This window comes from Haliotis asinina, chromosome 3 (assembly GCF_037392515.1).
Source record: "Haliotis asinina isolate JCU_RB_2024 chromosome 3, JCU_Hal_asi_v2, whole genome shotgun sequence".
In the NCBI taxonomy this organism is placed as follows: domain Eukaryota; kingdom Metazoa; phylum Mollusca; class Gastropoda; order Lepetellida; family Haliotidae; genus Haliotis; species Haliotis asinina.
In genome coordinates this window covers 58,304,763-58,322,682 of record NC_090282.1, presented here as the reverse complement: position 1 = coordinate 58,322,682, position 17,920 = coordinate 58,304,763, and the positions used below count along the sequence as shown (strand labels likewise).

Genomic DNA, 17,920 nt, shown 5'->3' with positions numbered 1-17,920 from the left:
ATTACCCACAGGTGTAGAATAAACTAGATATTTGTATCTATGCAATATTTCATGAACTTGTCTTTGTTTCCAGAGTGAAACAAGCACCAGAACTGATATAAGTAATTTGAAGATAACTTTCAATGGTTCTAATTTGAATTCTTTACTTGCTTTTTAGAATAATACATGACTGCACGAAAACATTCTAGAGAAATCAATAATGTTATGTGTGTAAATATTTTGAAGATTAACCAAAACGACATGACACAATTATCTGTCCCATTTGAAGATCTCACTGATGATGCCTTTAGAATTTGTGTTGGTGGAAAATGTCAAAGGCCGCTTCACAGAATGACATCTTGTAGTAGGTATTTCTGTTATTTTTCTTAATTTCAACCTAATGCAGGGCTCCAGATAAGGGCCATATCGGCATATGTATGGACAAAAAATATGCATGATGTGATAGGAAAAAAATCAGAAGTCGCATCAGATCAAGCAATAATCTTAAAATCATTTACAGAGGTATTTATCTGAAAAAGTATTGCTTGATTGTTTATTGACCTGTTTACACAAGAGTAGCAATGTTGTGGTGCATATATGAAACAAAACATGAAATTACTTACACACCATTAAATTCCATTCAGTACTCTTATATTGAAAAAAATATGGCTTACATACTCCCCGTGTTGAAAAATTAGTGTTGTGTAAAGATTGTAAACTGTGACATGTATATATACTAAGGTACTGATTGTAAGTAAGTGTGGCTCTACTCCCCACCTGGCAATATCATGTTGGGGTTTACACAAGAAAGGGCTTCACACATCGTACCCATGTAGAGAACTGAACCTGGGTCTTTGGCACAACGAACATAGGCTTTAGCCACTCTGCTACCACACTGCCACAGTACTGTTTGGAACAAAACAACAGACACAATAAACTGGACTCCCAGTGCTCAAAAGAGAATGGCACTGAACAACTTTCTCGGTGTCTATCCAGTACAGAGTGGCTTCTTGTCACATCAACAGGTTAGGACAAGCAATCAAGACAAAAATCCTCTTGAAGTTTGAGATTTTTTTAATCATACAAAACATATGAAAATATACACCCAAAAAATCTCAAAATGTCATTAAATATTCAATGAAGAGTTAGGACCAACAAAAATTGCCTCTGCAATATTTAATTTTCTTAATTGCACATTATTTGTGTCTAGAAGATTGTTTTCCTGCATTTGACTGGAATCTGTCTCAAGAACTAGTAATTAAAGCAACTCTTCCTCCAAACACAAATTGTGAAAATACCAGTCTGACAGTCATGTTATCAAATTTTCAGGTTAGCAAAGATTAGTAAGCAGAATCTATTGGGCTGCATTCATATGAAAACAAATAGGATTTCCATGACGACATATGTCAAACTTGGGACTACACTTTCTCTGTACACATTTTACTACCTTCTGCACCATGGTTTGAGTGCACTGGTTCACCCCAAGTCCTGTTTCCTTCAAAAATAGGTAACAGTGGTCAAGCAAACAGGTGGTCACGATAGCATAGGACATACACACTCCCATACACACAAACAAGTAGACAGAAGTTAAAAAGCATACTAGGGGAGACAACCTTAAATGCAGCATTAGTAGAAATACAGTAATTTGCCGTTCGGTTCAGTATACTGTAATGCAATAAAACATTCTGTAATTTCAGTTTTCATACTGTCATATTATTTACCCTTAAAAACCTTTACCAAAAGGTCTACAAATTTAATCATTTAGTCAAAATCTATGTATTTCTTTACTGACAGCTTGTCACTTTTCTGCATTGTGATCATATCTCGTATACCAAAATGAAGGCCCTGTATAACAATGCGTATCGTACCATGGTAAGAGCATATCGATTCACCCCATGAGCACACTATTAATTTCATTTTACTCTAGTTACTCTGTCACAGGTAAAGGTGCATCTTCCCACAGTCCTTCAACTAAATGATGTTTAACTTGTTTCGAGTAGTGTAAATCTCTGAAAATGGTTTTATGTACAAATAATTATTTTTCAAAACAACAGCTAAATACAATATAGCATCATATACAACATAAACAGAAATTCTCCCTGATGTAAAGACAAAGACTGACAATGTCCTATCACTTGTTTACCCCAGTGCATAGGTCGACACTTGATGGGCCTTCCGTGGCAACACTCACTATGTAATTATACTGATAGAGATTAATTATTCGCCAATTGTCACACTTGAGCTGGAGAGATCAAGGACACAGGCCATCGTGTTGTTGTTAAAGATTAAAGACTGAAATAAGTAATGTTTTTGACATGACCCCTGACTCAAAATGCTTCACAGTACAATATATACTGAGGGAAAAAAATAAGAGATCCCATGAAAGGACAAGCTTTCCTCTATTTTCCAGGGTTTCTTCACAAGCTTTGTATTGTACAGCTTTGAAGTCACCTGAAAAAAATAAAAAACATAAGGGGACACTTGTGCTTTCACTTGATCTCTTACCTTATTCCTCCAGTATGTCACGATTTATTATTTGCCCATGGCAGATAGTGCAGTGTAATATTTTTATTGCAATATTACACTTATGTAATATCACTATACATATGATGTAATGGTTACAGTTATGATGTCACTATGTTAATGCCTCTGTCGCAATGGTATTGCCTGACTCGTGGAAAATTCATATGACTGTCATCACACTGAAGGTTTCTGTCAGTTTATTTTTCTAGACAAATAAGAAGACTACTAAACTGGCTTCTGTGAAATACCATTTTAATTAAACTTGTGAAAGATTTAGTATAAAAAATACCATATATCATTAACGTGTTTAAAAAATTGGTATTACACTGAGGGTCATCTAGTATCCTATATATATGGTACTGAGAAGCATTTCAAGATGGGGTTATCTCAAAAAGATTTTTTTAAAGTCTATAATCTTTACAAAGACGTGAGGCCCTGTGATTAGAGAGGGGGTTCAGGCGACATCAAACATTGGTCACTTGACCACACATACAGAAAAAAACAACAGTCTGCTCTGTGGCTACAACATGCTTCAACACTAACTACACACCGGGGTAAGAGGCCAATACTACAAAACAACTTTAGTCCTACAACCCTTGCACGTATGTATTAAGGTATGGAAGCTGGGATCATACTTCCTTTGTGAAATGGCACCCAAAGTGATGGAGTTTTTAGTTTTATGCTGCTTTCAGCAATAGTCGAGCAATATCATGGCAGGGGACACCAGAAATTGGCACAACGTACTGTACCCATGTAGGGAATTGAACTTGGATCTTCTGCGTGAAAAGCGAAAGCTTATCCAGGCTACCCAAATGCTCAGATGACCCCCTGAAGTACTGGATCCTCAATAAAAAGGCATCTAATGATAAGCATAGGATCACAGGGCTAACTGACACAAAGTGATATTAGTGCCATGATCATGAGTCCTCGTCCAAGCATAGGATTTGGAATTACTGTAGTTCTAAGATTGCTTTGTTCAATAGGGCCCCAAGGACCAGCTCTCCTCCAGAAGAATCCATGTTATGTTATTTTTCAGTGGATGAAATGTTTAATGGAACTGCTTCTGGAAAAACCAACAGACTGAACTCACTGTACGACATCCAGTCATTCGTCTTTAAGCAATCTTAGAGCTGCCCACTACCTAACAATCCATGCAATAATCATCATAAACTTCAGTAATAGACAAAATGCTTACCTCACCATAAAGAAGAAACATTTACCGTTATAATTCCAATAATAAATTGAAAAACTGAAATGAATATCCAGTATTCCACATTTAACATGGTAACAAGAACCTGGAAAACAGGACTCCCCTAATAAAAACTGGCACAAATTTTGCAAGTCAAGCAACCTTTCACCTTGTCCTCTCCTCTTCATGTTCAGCCAGAGCAAGTTAAGATACATACAGACAAGTTGGTATGCAATAAACCTCTGTACCCAAAAGATATGGACATGTAGAAACTTCACATGAATAATAACTTATGATCTCTCTGTCCTGGGATTTGAACTATCATGAACTGACAAGATGTGTCCTCTATTTGCCTGTTGTGGGATGAAGTATGCAGAAAAACATTACTAAATATAACGGTTGTCACCTTAATTAGTAGTTCCAAGGATAGCTGTGTTCCATGTCTGTTGGCACAAGTTGACAAACCCATAACTAAATACATGTATAACACTTTTCACATTAATCAGTATTTTCAAGGAAAGCACTGTTGACTATCTGGTGAATCAAGTTGACAAAACAAACCTTTGTGTATATTATGTTCCAGCAGAAATGCAGTACCATTTCTCCTTGTTAAAACTGATGAATTTCTTTAATTAAGTGGCCACCACTCACCACTTATGTGAAATGTCGATTTCTTTCCTATCTTTAACCAATATTGTATCTCCACAACCACCAGCTCTACCCACAAGCTAAGAGTGAGTGAGTTTGGTTTTACGCCGCTTTTAGCAATATTCCAGCGATATCACGGCGGGGGACACCAGAAAATGGGCCTCACACATTGTACCCATGTGGGGAATCGAACCCGGGTCTTCGGCATGACAAGCAAATGCTTTAACCACAAGACTACCTCACCCATCCCCCAAGCTAAGAGCTGATTACTGGTAGGGTTATATATCTGGTATGATATCATATTCTGAGGACTGGTATATTTGACTAAAAAAGTGGATGTTTTGTGACTCTCTCTTTGGCTTAAGAAGAACTCCACACACCATCATTCACAACTGATGGTGTTTCCTTCATAATTCATTGACGAAACACCATACCTTACATGCTGTAAAATGTAAACAGGAAAACACAATCCCTCTCAGTCTTACTTTTCACTTTTAGATTGAACATCCTAATGCTTTGGAATGTAGACTATAGGATCTGCACATGCAATCAGTGTTACTCGATTTCAAACACTTCAACACCTAACATATGTCACAATGTGTATTGTAATAAGTGTACCTGAATCACAAATTATTGCAATACAATATATTTGTCAATACACCCCACAAAGCAGTCTTTGATGTTAATTACTCAGCATCAATGTAAAGGTTTTGGGTAAACAGCATTCACACAATAATCCACAATGTGCCACTGTGCCAAGAGTCATTCACTCAATTGTCTCCTCTTCATCCACTGTGATGGTAAGCATGTCCTCTTCCCCATCCCCAACACTGACAACTGACTTGCTGCTGTCCTGATGGCTTTCAGTGTCAAGACAGTCTCTGTCCCCTGAGGTGTCAGGAGTTATCTCCCCTTCTGACACACTGCCGTCATCACTGCCACTGTCTTTGTGGAAACCATTACTATGGTCAGGGTCCATCTGCATGCTGACACCATTGCCATGGTGATCGTGGTTATTGTTGGATGTCTCACCATTCATCCTGGCTATGAGGTTTGTTTCCTGCATTTGCTTCTGTTGGCGTATTCGTCTCTTCCTCTCTTTCTTCTCAGCACTGTAATATGTAGCAATACGTAGCAAATAAAATAATACAGGTCAATTCGGTTGTTAGCAGTTTCTGCCTCGTAAATCTGCAACATAAACACCATACTCTCCTGTGTCTCTCAACAGGCAGTATGGTCAACAGTCTTCACTGTGGATGACTTCCTTGATACGTCATCACGTCCCTATTGCGCAGATTGATGCTTCTGCTGTTGATCACTGGAATACTGGTATCCAGGCCACTACCATATAGTTAGAATATTCTTGAGTGGGTCATGAAATAACAAACTATCAAAGAAAGCTTTTCGAAATATACCCAAGATATACTGGGTCAGTATTATAATGGCAAAAGAATTGTGATTTGACAAGCAGTGCCTCACTGACTTTCACAATATAGAGAATGAACTTAAATCATGATGCTAATATTGTTGATCAATGGATTGTCTGATCCAGATCCAGTTATTTACAAACTGCTGCCATATAGCTGGAATACTGCTGTTTGTTGTGTCAACCAACCAACCAACCATCCAACCAACCAACCAACCAACCAACCAATATGATCATAGTATTAATTGGGGTCCCTTCTGTTTGCACAATGCTATGACAGTGTCCCATTACTGACAGAAGAGTACTGTGCTGAGGTTACAAATACAACTGATTATTGATTGATTACTGACCTCTGATTATCAATTTAAATACTGTGAGTGATACCCATCACTAGAGTCAAGTGTTCTCCATGTAACTGGTGTTAGATAACACAAGCTTTCAAACCAGACAATTCTGACCTCATTAGCATCGGTTTATGCAGCTGGGATACGATGACATGCATCAAACAAGTCAGTGAACATGACAACCTGATTCGGTTGCTTGCTGCTAATGACAAGCATGGGCTGCTGAAGACCAATTGTAACAGAACTAGAATTCTCTGCATAGAAAGGTATCATCACCATTACAAATAAAAGCATGTTTCAAACATTAAACATTTTCATTAAAACCAGGAGTTTGAAACTAATTTTTGAATTTACTGTATTGTATTTTAATCTCCATATCATGACATCACCCTATGTGCTCTTAGTCTCAGTATTATTCGTTACACTCCTCTACTGAGTCTAACAAACCCTAGAAGGTCGCGTCAGGTAACCTTTGAGCAACCTATGAACGTCCAATCAAATGTGAGACGACCGAACAGATTTAACCAATCAGATAACAATAACTGTTTAGGGTTTGGTGGCATTTTCAAAATTTCCCAGTCACTGACACCAATCCCTAAGCAAACGAAAAATCCACATTAAAACACAGAAATTTGACCTGCATTATACACGCTCAGGGTTTTCTTATGATGTGGTCACCATTAGCCAATATTTCCGCAAACTGACATCCTTGAATATTGACAAAAATGCTACCTTCAGTGACTGTTTATTCACTGTTGACAGTGTTGTAGTGTGCTCCATGTGCATTACCAGGAAGCTAATGTACGGAAAATAGCTTTCGGAATTGTTCGGGTACAAACCTTTTACAGGTTAAAGTTGAAAAGATGTGTGCGAATGACCACTTACTCGATTTGGTAGGCGGTGTTCTGAATGGTCAATCTAAAAGGTTACCTGACACAACCTCCTACTAGGGTTTGTTAGACTCAGTAGAGGAGTGTCGGAAATAATACCGAGACTACATTTACACAGACTGCAGGACATACATGCTGAGCCTGAAGATAAATCTAGACTTCCCTTAGAACTATTCCCTACATGGACATCCTTTAAACCATCTCTAATCTGATGTGTGTACTAATGAAAGTGACGGCACTCCAGCACAGATTTACTCACTTCTTTCTCCTTATATGTTCCAGGTACATCTTGTCATTTTCCTCAAAAATGTAGTCTATGTCAGCCTTTGTCACGTCAGAATCTGACTTGAGCAACTGCAGAAACACCCCACCAGGACTACGGCGCCGACTGCCATCCTGCAACACAAACATGACACAATGACCATTCTGTGAGACAAAGACAAATGTTTTTGTTACAGTGAGTATGGGTTTATGCTGGAATTAGCGACATTCTGGCAATATCACACCGGGACACAGGAATTGGGCTTTACACATTGTATCCATGTGGAGATTCAACCTGGGTCCTCAGCATGACAAGCGAACACTTTAACCACTAAGCCACCTCAATGAGGAAAGCCAGATGTGACATAAGGCTTCAGGTGAATACACTTTGATGAAATCATTTCACATCTCAGGAAAGGGTTCTAAAAAGCCTTGAAACAAACTCAGTGGAAAAGTGATTGGGCCCAATGTTTGTAGGTTCCTGTCATGCCCAATGCTCTGCACAACATACTACAGCACATTGAATGACTAGACACTGATGCACAATAGGCAGAACACAGGTATTATTAAATGAGCCTGAGGAGTAGATCCCGAGAACATGGTGTGATTTTGTGGGTTTTTTTTAATGTACCTGAATGGAGTTCAACCTCTCTTGAAGGTTAGGCTGCACCATCAAAATTTTGATTGTACCATAAAATAATGTCACTGGTTTTAACAAGCAATATAAATATATATTTAACAATTTTCACAACAAACCCTCAGTATCAAATACATTCAAGAGATCCTGACCCCGATAAATGATTAATGATTTTGCTTAAATGTTGCCTAAACATTATTGATAGATCTCAATTATATGATTACTTCTACAAAACTTAGTTTTTAGTAAACAACTAAATCTAGCAAGATTTATTGCTACCTACACTGAGTAGCCATTCTTATCATGCACTGTTGCAGGCTGTAAATGATAAAATCTCACCCTGTAAGAAGGAAACACCACTTCAGTGAGGTTTGAAGTTTTCAACTTACGAGTAGACAAATGTAAAAAATGGTGAAGTGGTTGTAAGATAAGCAGGAGGATCCAAGTTTAGAGAAGAAGTCCAGCCTGTCAGTAAATCTCCACAAGTACCTTGTTTGCATCTACGGCTCGATCCAATAATTGTATTACCACACTTTGCCGAGTCAACTATCTTATGGTAACCAATCAGATAAGTCATTCCAAACACACTTGCCAGTGTCAAACTTAGAATTATGCAAAAATTCATGCAGACAAATTAAAAGATCTGAAACCTTAAGAAATATACGCAAGAACTCATTCCACCTCTACAACAATTATGTTGCCAAGTTTAATCTATTTGATACACAAGGAGGAAGTGAATTATGATAAAAGAATTGTGATTGGTACACTCAACTTTCCAACGTTAACACCTGATAGGACCATAGGCTAGGAAAGGGAGGTAATACAATAATTGCATCCAGGGTACTAGTCCGGGGTACTAGTGGCGATTTATTGGTATGACAAACCCTGAAGATTATCAAGGGTGCTGGTGGTTTTACATGACCCAGAGCTCTACAAGAGTTTTATCACCTTTACTAGCATGCCTCCACTGTCCTCGACATCCTCTGTCTGACGGAGGAGCTGGATGCCCTTCTTCTGACCAAGTCGCTTCACAATCCGTGCTAGAAAATAAGTAAACAATGATCAAACAACAATAGTTGCTTTTCAGGCAGCAACATTCCAGCTCTGTCATCATAACTGCCTGTACTTAACCAGGCCACAAAACAAGTGGTTGATAACATGAGCAATAATATCTGCAACCGGGGCTATAACCAATGGTCACTCCTTCCATGTACTGAACAAAACCTCAGACATGACTGACCTTTTGGTGTTAAGTAATTTTGATTCCATGCTGTTCTAGCAATATATGCTACTTCAGCACTATCACAGAGGAGCAACACAAGACATGGTCTCCACAAATACTACTGAACTGAACCCATACCTTTGTCATTATGAGTGAGCACTTCACCCAAGACGTTAGTCCACTGGAAATCAGGAGCCGGATATTAATTTAAGTGATTGAAAGGGCTTATCTGTCATGTATAAAAGCCTTTAAGTAAAGGGATGGTTTCCAAAGGGTATGAACTTAAATAGAATTCTCATGAAGTAATATCATTAATCTACAAATATGTTTTACTTTAATTCTGCTTTCACATAGCACTCCTAAACAGACAAACCAGAATGGCAGAATGTGGTTTTTGCTCTTATTTTTCTCATGGTACAAGTTATAGTGCCGGTGTTATGATATTAATCAAAAACAGCTTTGAATATCATGTTCATAAACTCATAAGCGATAAAAATGTCTGTTTTATCATTTGGCCATTGATATCAAAGATATGAGTATGTCGGTTGTGAATCTTTACAGTTCAGATCTGGATACACCAGACTTTTTTTTAAAAAACTCAGATCAGAATTAGTTCAACTCCCAGGAATCCCAATCCTTGCTGGATATTGGAGTGTTGTCAAAGAGTATAACCTCGATACATTCACTTACAAACATAGAAATAACTTACAAGCTAATAATCCCATTATGAAAATGAAAGAAAAATTAGAACTTGTCAGTCCATGGAGATTCTTTAACCCTGATGAAATACAGTTCACCTGGAGACAGAAATCACCCATCAAACAAAGTAGATAAGATTATTTCCTATATCAGAAGACCTTTTATCAGTAGTTCAAACAAGTTCTATAGGAATAAGCCATAAATCCAACAACTCTTATACATCATTAGAGCTATCCTTGAAACCAGTGCAATGAGGCCCAGGCTATTGGAAAGTCAATTCTTCACTTCCACATGATTCCCAATAAAATTAGTTAAAGATGTCAGTGCGCAAATGGTTGATGAATGCTATATAAAACTGGTGATTCATCATACTCTGAAAGATGTTAAACATAATATAAATGATCAGTCCTTTTTCGACTTGTTGAAAATGAAACTCTACAAGAAAAATATAGAAAATCAAAACTAGGAAAAAATCATTGGAAAATACTATAAGGAAACTTGAATCCCATTCCCATGACTTAAAAAATGATGACAAAATTAAACTTGAAAATAGTAGATTTGTTAGAAAACATTAAAACTGAAAAAATAAAAGGAATAATAGTTAGAAGCAAGGCAAAGCAGCCAGAAGATGTCCAAAAAACATCAAGGAATATGGAGATCTGAAAATGACTGATTTTCATAATTTCAATAAATACTTGAAAATTAATTAGTTCAAAAGGATAACAACATGCCTGCTGGTAAAATCTGTCAGTGCTATCTCTTTACCCATGTAACAATCTTACTCTGCTCAATTTTCAAAAAAGACAGTTAAAATGAACATGCAATTTGTAAGCACATAGAAAATTCATTTTGAATTTGAAGAGATGTTATCTCCATTTATGCAGACCTGCAAACTGATAACATATCTGATGTCCATACTTTCTTGGGAACCCTACTCATTAATTCAATTCCAAATAATCACCATACCATCTTTCGTCAGGTGGCATGACAAAGGATTAAAAGATGTTTACCAAATTTTACAAAGGCATATGAAATTAAAGAGTTAAAATTGATAAAATATGAGTTTAATATTCCTGATACATATTCATTTTACTTCAAATTACTGTTATTAATGTATGTGGCTTTCGATTGTAAAAAATATAAGTCAGGACCTACCAACAATTACCATAGTGAGAAACTGTGACTTACTAGTACATCTTCTTCCTTCTGATGATTGTAAATTCATCTATCAATTATTGTGTGAACAAAACCAGGTATTGTTTGAACTGTTATGCAACAAATGGGAAAGCAAAACAGATCATCCTATTATACAAGAGCATATGTCACAATGTTTCAGAATCATTCAGAGGTTATGCCATTCGAGACTTTCAATACAGATTGCGTCACAGAATATTTTTAGCTAAATCTTTCCTTTATAAGATCGGACAAAGTGATAAGCAACGCTGTTCTTTTTGTGAACATGAAAATGAAACCACTGAACATGTATTTTACAAATACTGTAAAGTTCAGTTTCTAACTGAAAGTTTTCTGAGTTGGTTCGAAAATGAAACTGGTTGTAGTATTGATTTTAGTCTCACTTCATTTCTTTCTGGGTGATCCCAATGAAAGCATTCTTGTCAATAATCTATGCACTGTCACAAACAAAAACATCTACAAATGTAAGTTCACGCTTAAAAAGTTAAGTCTTAACCATCTCCTAAAAATTATGAAGTTTCATTATGATGTTGAAAAGTATATATTTGGTGAAGATAGTGAAAACTTTCTAAGAAAATGGTCTGGCTGTTTTACAGTTTAAACAATGGGGCTAACTCTCTTTGTACTCTATCCCTCTACCCTTCTTCTCTCTCTTTCTTTCTTTCTCTTTCATGTTAGTCATCTTAGCGATCCCATAATGTAGGCAAGTGCAGCACGACAGAGTATAAATGATTTCCATGTGAATTGGTTGCAAAGTTTAACAATCATGCCTTGGTACTATTAATGTATGTAACATTACGTCTGTATAAGTTGCAAGTATCATTTCAAGATGATTGTATATGATTGTGGGAATTACAAAGCATCGCCCTGGTAGAACCATGCCCCTCTGCCGTGTTCTAAAAGTAATAGTGACACACTAGAACTACTAATTCTAATATGTAAGTTTATCTGAAAATGAATACTCGAAGCACCTACTTATGAGATCAACTTTTGGCTCATCAAGAACCTCAACAATAGCATCAACGACAACAGGTACTGGGTCTTCCTCTGACACAACAACATTCGGCCGAGGTCTTGGCTCTTGATGGTTTGTCTTATATTTCCCTGAGTTTGAACCAAGGCGGTCCTTCACTGACCTCTTGGATTTGTGTCTATGTTCATGCATCAACCGCGCCCCCAACCTATCAAGGTCAGACCTTTCACCAATTCTATCTTTTACTGGACGTTTTCGCTTCCTCTTCCTTCTCTCTCTGTTCTTAGCCTCTGTGTCCGGCTCCAAATCTACGACCCCACCAAACAATTCATCATCTGACCTATCCATTTCATCATCCTCCGCTTGCGGAAAAGGTCTCACATCTTCACGAGCTTTTTTGTAGTTATAACTCTCTACACTACGATCCTGAGTGTCCAGGTCATCTTCGGACTCTTCTTTGTCGACTCCGAAACTGACCATGTTCTGTGTGAGAGACTGCTCCTGTAGCACTGAACCCCAGATGTTGTTTGTCTTCTTTTTGGGGGGTGACTGAAGGACTGGTGATGACCTGTGTCTGTCCCGCAAGGGATTGATGAACTGGGGGGACTGACTCCTAGAGGTTGCATCAATTCCCTCCATTTTGAGCTTATTGAGGTATTTTGTTCTCTTGCAGTTCCATAAAGGGGAGTCTTCATCACTGGTATCAATTGAGTCATCGGAGCTGTTACCATTCCTCATGGAACTACGGTGTCCAAAGGAATCTGCTGGTGTTGGTGAATCTCTGTGCCGTGAAAAGCTGAAACCTTGTGGTTTGGTTTGGTTCAGATTGGATGGCACTGACGAGGATTGACCAAAACTGAACACTCGCTGAAACAAATACAATCAGGATCATAAAGTCAGAATGTCATAATTTTTTATGTCCTAAGCAAAAACATCATCATGAAGTTCCAGACAGCCACCATACGCCTGGAATATTGCTGAGTGTGGTTCGAAACTATACTCACTCATTTACATCAAGAAAAGTGCCTGGAATACCATATTACCTGATTTCTTCATTTGACGTGAGTGCATAGCTACATATGAACTTTGTCTATATGCATTTCTTGGCAATATTCCAGCCACATGATCATGCTGATGACAGTCTCAAAATAAGAATGTTGACCAGACAAATCAGTTATTATCTTAATTTGTTGAGGTACACTCCAGACTACTCCATCCTTTTCTGGCATCTATACAGTAGCAACCTCTGGGCTTCGAAGTACGTTTAATGCAAAATAAGTAAAAATGCAAAAGGGGAAAATAAATGATGTAGTTCTAGTTTATCAAATGTATATTTAGGATCAGATATGCATGTCAGTTTGTAATTTGGGCTTTTGATTGTGTTGGGGGGTACGCGCGGAACTCTTAGTCTTACATGATTCAAAAAGGCGTTAATTTAGATGTCATGTTTACTCACTCACTAAACATTTTACTTCTGGTTTTATTTACGTAATTACAGTGTTATCTCAGTCACCTATTCAAATCCAAGATATGATATTAAAAGATACTATCATGATAAAACACAGTGAACGTATGTTGAACGTCACTCTCGAGTGTATGTTTTTAACTATTTGCAAAAAAAAGAGTACTTCTTCCACAAACGGATGGTCTGAACGCCACGGGATTCCCTGAGTCAAAAGTATGCGCTAATGCTGTAGATACGAATGTAACACTGGCCTAACTATTCTACGGCTAGCCAACTATCACTATCAGCATTGTTTTCATTCGTCACGTGCATGTATGCGAACAACAGATGCACAAACTTAATGTTTAATTAACCATATGAAACGAGAACACCATCACACTTAACACAGACTATATTTTGTGCATACCAAAAATAACAACTCACGTTATTGCCTGTACTGGCAGGTGCAGACACTTCTGAGTCTGAATCGGCTATTTCACCTTCTTCTAAGTCCGCCATCGCACAACGATCTGTTTCCGGTCGGTTATCTGGCCGTTTAGAGTTACTCCCCTTCATACAAACGGATAACAACGACCGATCGCGTTAGCCGTCTCTGACTTTGAAGTCGATCCACCGGGGTCGAATTTTGCTACAGAATATGACCAATGAGTTGTCTGGTTCAGTTTCAGTTATTCACATGCCACACGAGTTTATTATTTGCGAGTACCAAAATGATTACACACGATTTTGTTCTCACTACTACTGAAGTGGCACTGTCACCTGATCTAGCTCACATAGAGATCTTTTAAGTGTGTTGTTAAATCTCATGTGTTTACTGTGAATGTATGGACAAACAACTAGTCTCAGGAACGAACATATTTTACAGAAAACAGTTAATATTTTCAAAAAATGAAATGCAATGGGACGTTCTTCGTTGAAATATAGACTTGCCACATTTTCCTGACTTGCGTGGGCTTTTATTGTTAAATATTCCTAAGGTAATGTAAACTCGCCGACATCTGTTTTCGCGCACCTATCACTTCCGGATTTACGTGACCTTTACAGATGAAGTTGTGACATAAAAATAAGATTTCGAGTTTGTAAGTCGTCTTCGTTTTACTGCTGTCACGATTCGGAAGTCACAAACTTGAAAGTAGGGTCTTTTTTCAGTTTTATCCAAAGTTTTCCGGCAAACGCACTTTCATGCTTCTGCACTAATGCAAAAACATCAAGACGAAAATGAACCCTAAAACATAATTTTCATTCATGACATCACCGACCTGACGGTCGTCTGCACTGGTTAATGGTAATGGTAAAAGGTCATGACCCCAGAAGATGGCGTGTTGTCCACAAATAACTGTGGAAGCCCATTTCAGACACAATATCCTTGCAACTTTACAACAAATTTCATTAAAAATTACTAAGCAAAAGCAATTAATGTGACTTTTTATGGTCAAATCAAATGGTTTTAATTTATGAATTACGAACATATGCTTGTGTTTATTCAGTAAGAACCTCCAAAGGGATGTAGCTAGAATATTATTTAATTTTTCATTCAAGACCAGTGGACCTGTTCCTAGTTTAAATGCGTAGTTTTGACGAAAACAGACAAAAGTAGACAAATTCTTAACATTACCTGACAAAAACCTTGTCATCAGCATTGTGAGACACGAACTTCAACATTACATCGGTATCAGCTGTTGGCGTAAACTATTCACCATACTGTTAGTCCGGAATTTAGCTATCACGACAGATGATGTTGCGCGCAACTGATTTTGATACTGACGTGTCGATTATGGCTTCGTTCTGCTACGATAGTGATGTGTCAAATGCTAAAACTTATGCTGTTATATGCATTTTATATTAATGAAGGTTTGTATAATTGATTTTAATGCGATTTGTTACTTCCGTATACCGAAAAGTGTGAGATGTGCAAATATTGATTACGCGAGGTTTTACGCAGAATGCTTCGAAAGTCAAGGCCCATGAGTTTGTATATCAACTGATAAAAGCTTTATTACCTATTGATTTCGATATCTTGTCAGGTATCTTTAATATATAAATAGAACATTGGTTTAATCCGTTTTGTCAAAATAAAATGTCACAAACTTCATCCAAAATAGTCAGCGCCATTATACGGGTTTCGTTTCATGTTTTAGTTCTGTTCGTGTTTTACCCGGTTGTTCCGGTTCATGGTTTCCGATGTATCTTCACGGTTTGTCCAGGAGGAGAATCTCAAACGGGGCCAAGAAATAGGATTTCGTAGCCTGCTCAGTACTGATTTGGTTTGACACTATTTTCAGTTAGTATGATATGTCTTGGGCTCATGAAAAGGCCTGTAATACTCTGAGATTATGGTATCAGGTTTTTTTCACAGGCCATTTTATGTGGTGGGGGTCTGTGAGCATTTTCATGACATCTGGTTTGCTGCCCGACAACATCTCAAAGTTAATCATGGATAGTTTTACTACTATCAATCTGATCATTTTCATTTCGATGTTGCTACTTTTGATGTTTTTTGACACCCGCCACTTCTAGAGTGGTGTCTCGGACACAAAACAAGTAATTTTGTATGGTCATGACGTGGTAATATAATGTTTTACAGCTTATTCTTTGAGACAGGGGATTTTAGCGATTCTCCGACTTTTCATGGCAATGTGTGGTGGTGACTTATTTATTGAAAGTTGACATTATTGTTGTAGATAGAATCAGTGTTTTTTTGTTTCCTGTTTACTTCTAGAGTGACAGCATGTTATATGGAATTGTTTCATATTACCCACATTTCAAAATGACTGTCAAGATGGTCGCCATTGTAGTTTTACTACTCCATACATAGCAGAGGACGAAGTTTGTACTGATATGTAATCAAACAGTTCATTTGATGTCAAATGTTTTATACAGTATCGAAAAAGAACAAAATTTCAATGGTATGGTTTATGAAAGCGTCATTTCCCAAAAATAGTTGGTGAAATAGCATCATCCAAAGTGTTGCTATGCTTGAAGGCCGATAACTGCGGCTAAGCTCCGGCTGTTCAGGGTCGGGGAAGCAGGGATACAGCTGCCCCCTATATTTTTTCACACATTGATATAACACTCATTTAATGTTGATATTGCCCCCTTAATTGAGAAATGATAACTTCGTTGTAGCTATTCAAAGTAGTCTGTCAGATAACTCTTATTCACTTTTGATATATTCAGAAGCTTACAATTAACTCTCCTCTTCACTTTCTTTAATATCATATGCTACATTATGTCAGAATTGGAGTCATCTACAAACCAAAGCTGTTCGGGCAACAATCACTTGCCATGCAAAAGGACACGTCTCTGTGCACAATAAATCAGTTCATCTGCGTTGACATAGATCTCTCTGCTGGCATGCTAACCTTTTGCATTTACTCGACGTCACCTCAACCAGTCCACGGGCAGCAGGATCTCTCGACATCAGAAAAGGGATAAGCTGGCCATCACAAATGCTCCAACCAGGGCCAACTGGTGAAGGAATCTTCATGATTGGTTGTATCCGCACATGTACATGTTAGTTAACTCGCTCGATAAGACGTTTTAGACTGTTGGGTGTTGGTGGGAGTTTTTGTCAATGCGTCATCTACACGCATCACTAGATTATTTGGTACATACATAGCATTAGAAACCTGTCCACAAGATGTAAAGACTGTTTCATGAGCCTCAAAAGTGTGACCCATTTGTTGTGGAGCTTCTCATCCCTGGGCTTTACAGACGTTTTGGGAATCAATGTAGAAGAGGAGATTTTCAGTTTCAGGTTCAGTCGATGTAAGGGTGACCAAAAGTTTGTCTTGGAAGAGTTAAGCTAACTACACATGATATTAATAATTTTGCTCTGTTCAACGTGCAAGAAGGTGTGAATTATATCCTTTGGGACAACAACTCATCTTGCAATGTTCACAAGATACAGACATGACACGTCACTAATTTGGAAGACTGAATGGATTTTCCATCAATCCTGAGTAGCACATTGATATTTCTGGTGTTCCGTTTACAATAGCTTATTCAGGTGTAACATCAATAAGAAACATCAAATGCGGTTTGTAAGAGGAACTTTAAACGGGAGTCTTTGGTCCTTCTTTGCCAAATACTAGCACAGGAGAGAATACTGGCTCTTCATATAGTTAATGGAATGGCAAAATTGCAAATGTGCAGAAAGGGAACTGCTTCAAATTTGGAGACTTGGCTGATATGCATTTAGATAAATTCGGAATCGAACCGAATGCAGTAGGGTTGATGCTGTTTGGGACAGGTATGCCAGGCAAGAGTCTGTCAAAGTAAGGGAGTGAATCAAAGATGATCGTCAACGACACAAGAAGTCAAGATTGTTGGTAAAAACACCACTACCAAGACATTGGGACAAATCAGCGGTCCTCCCAACAAGCCTAGTCTTGTCGCACATACGAACGAACGATGGTGTTCTGTTGGTAGGCCCGAGCACAGGCAAACTGTAGCGCAAATGGGGTTGCG

At 37.9% G+C, this 17,920-nt stretch overlaps 1 protein-coding gene across 1 annotated transcript; it reads right to left on the bottom strand.

Annotated features, from left to right (window-relative positions):
* Positions 1–1,035: 1,035 nt before the first annotated feature.
* Positions 1,036–13,973, bottom strand: LOC137278235 (phosphorylated adapter RNA export protein-like). The gene is made up of 5 exons (XM_067810454.1): positions 13,874–13,973; positions 11,988–12,852; positions 8,846–8,937; positions 7,259–7,395; positions 1,036–5,451 (listed from the first exon to the last, which is right to left on the bottom strand). The coding sequence occupies exons 1-5, from the start codon at positions 13,946–13,948 to the stop codon at positions 5,106–5,108; spliced, it is 1,515 nt and encodes a 504-aa protein (XP_067666555.1). The 5' UTR covers positions 13,949–13,973; the 3' UTR covers positions 1,036–5,105.
* Between the last annotated feature and the right edge of the window lie 3,947 nt (positions 13,974–17,920).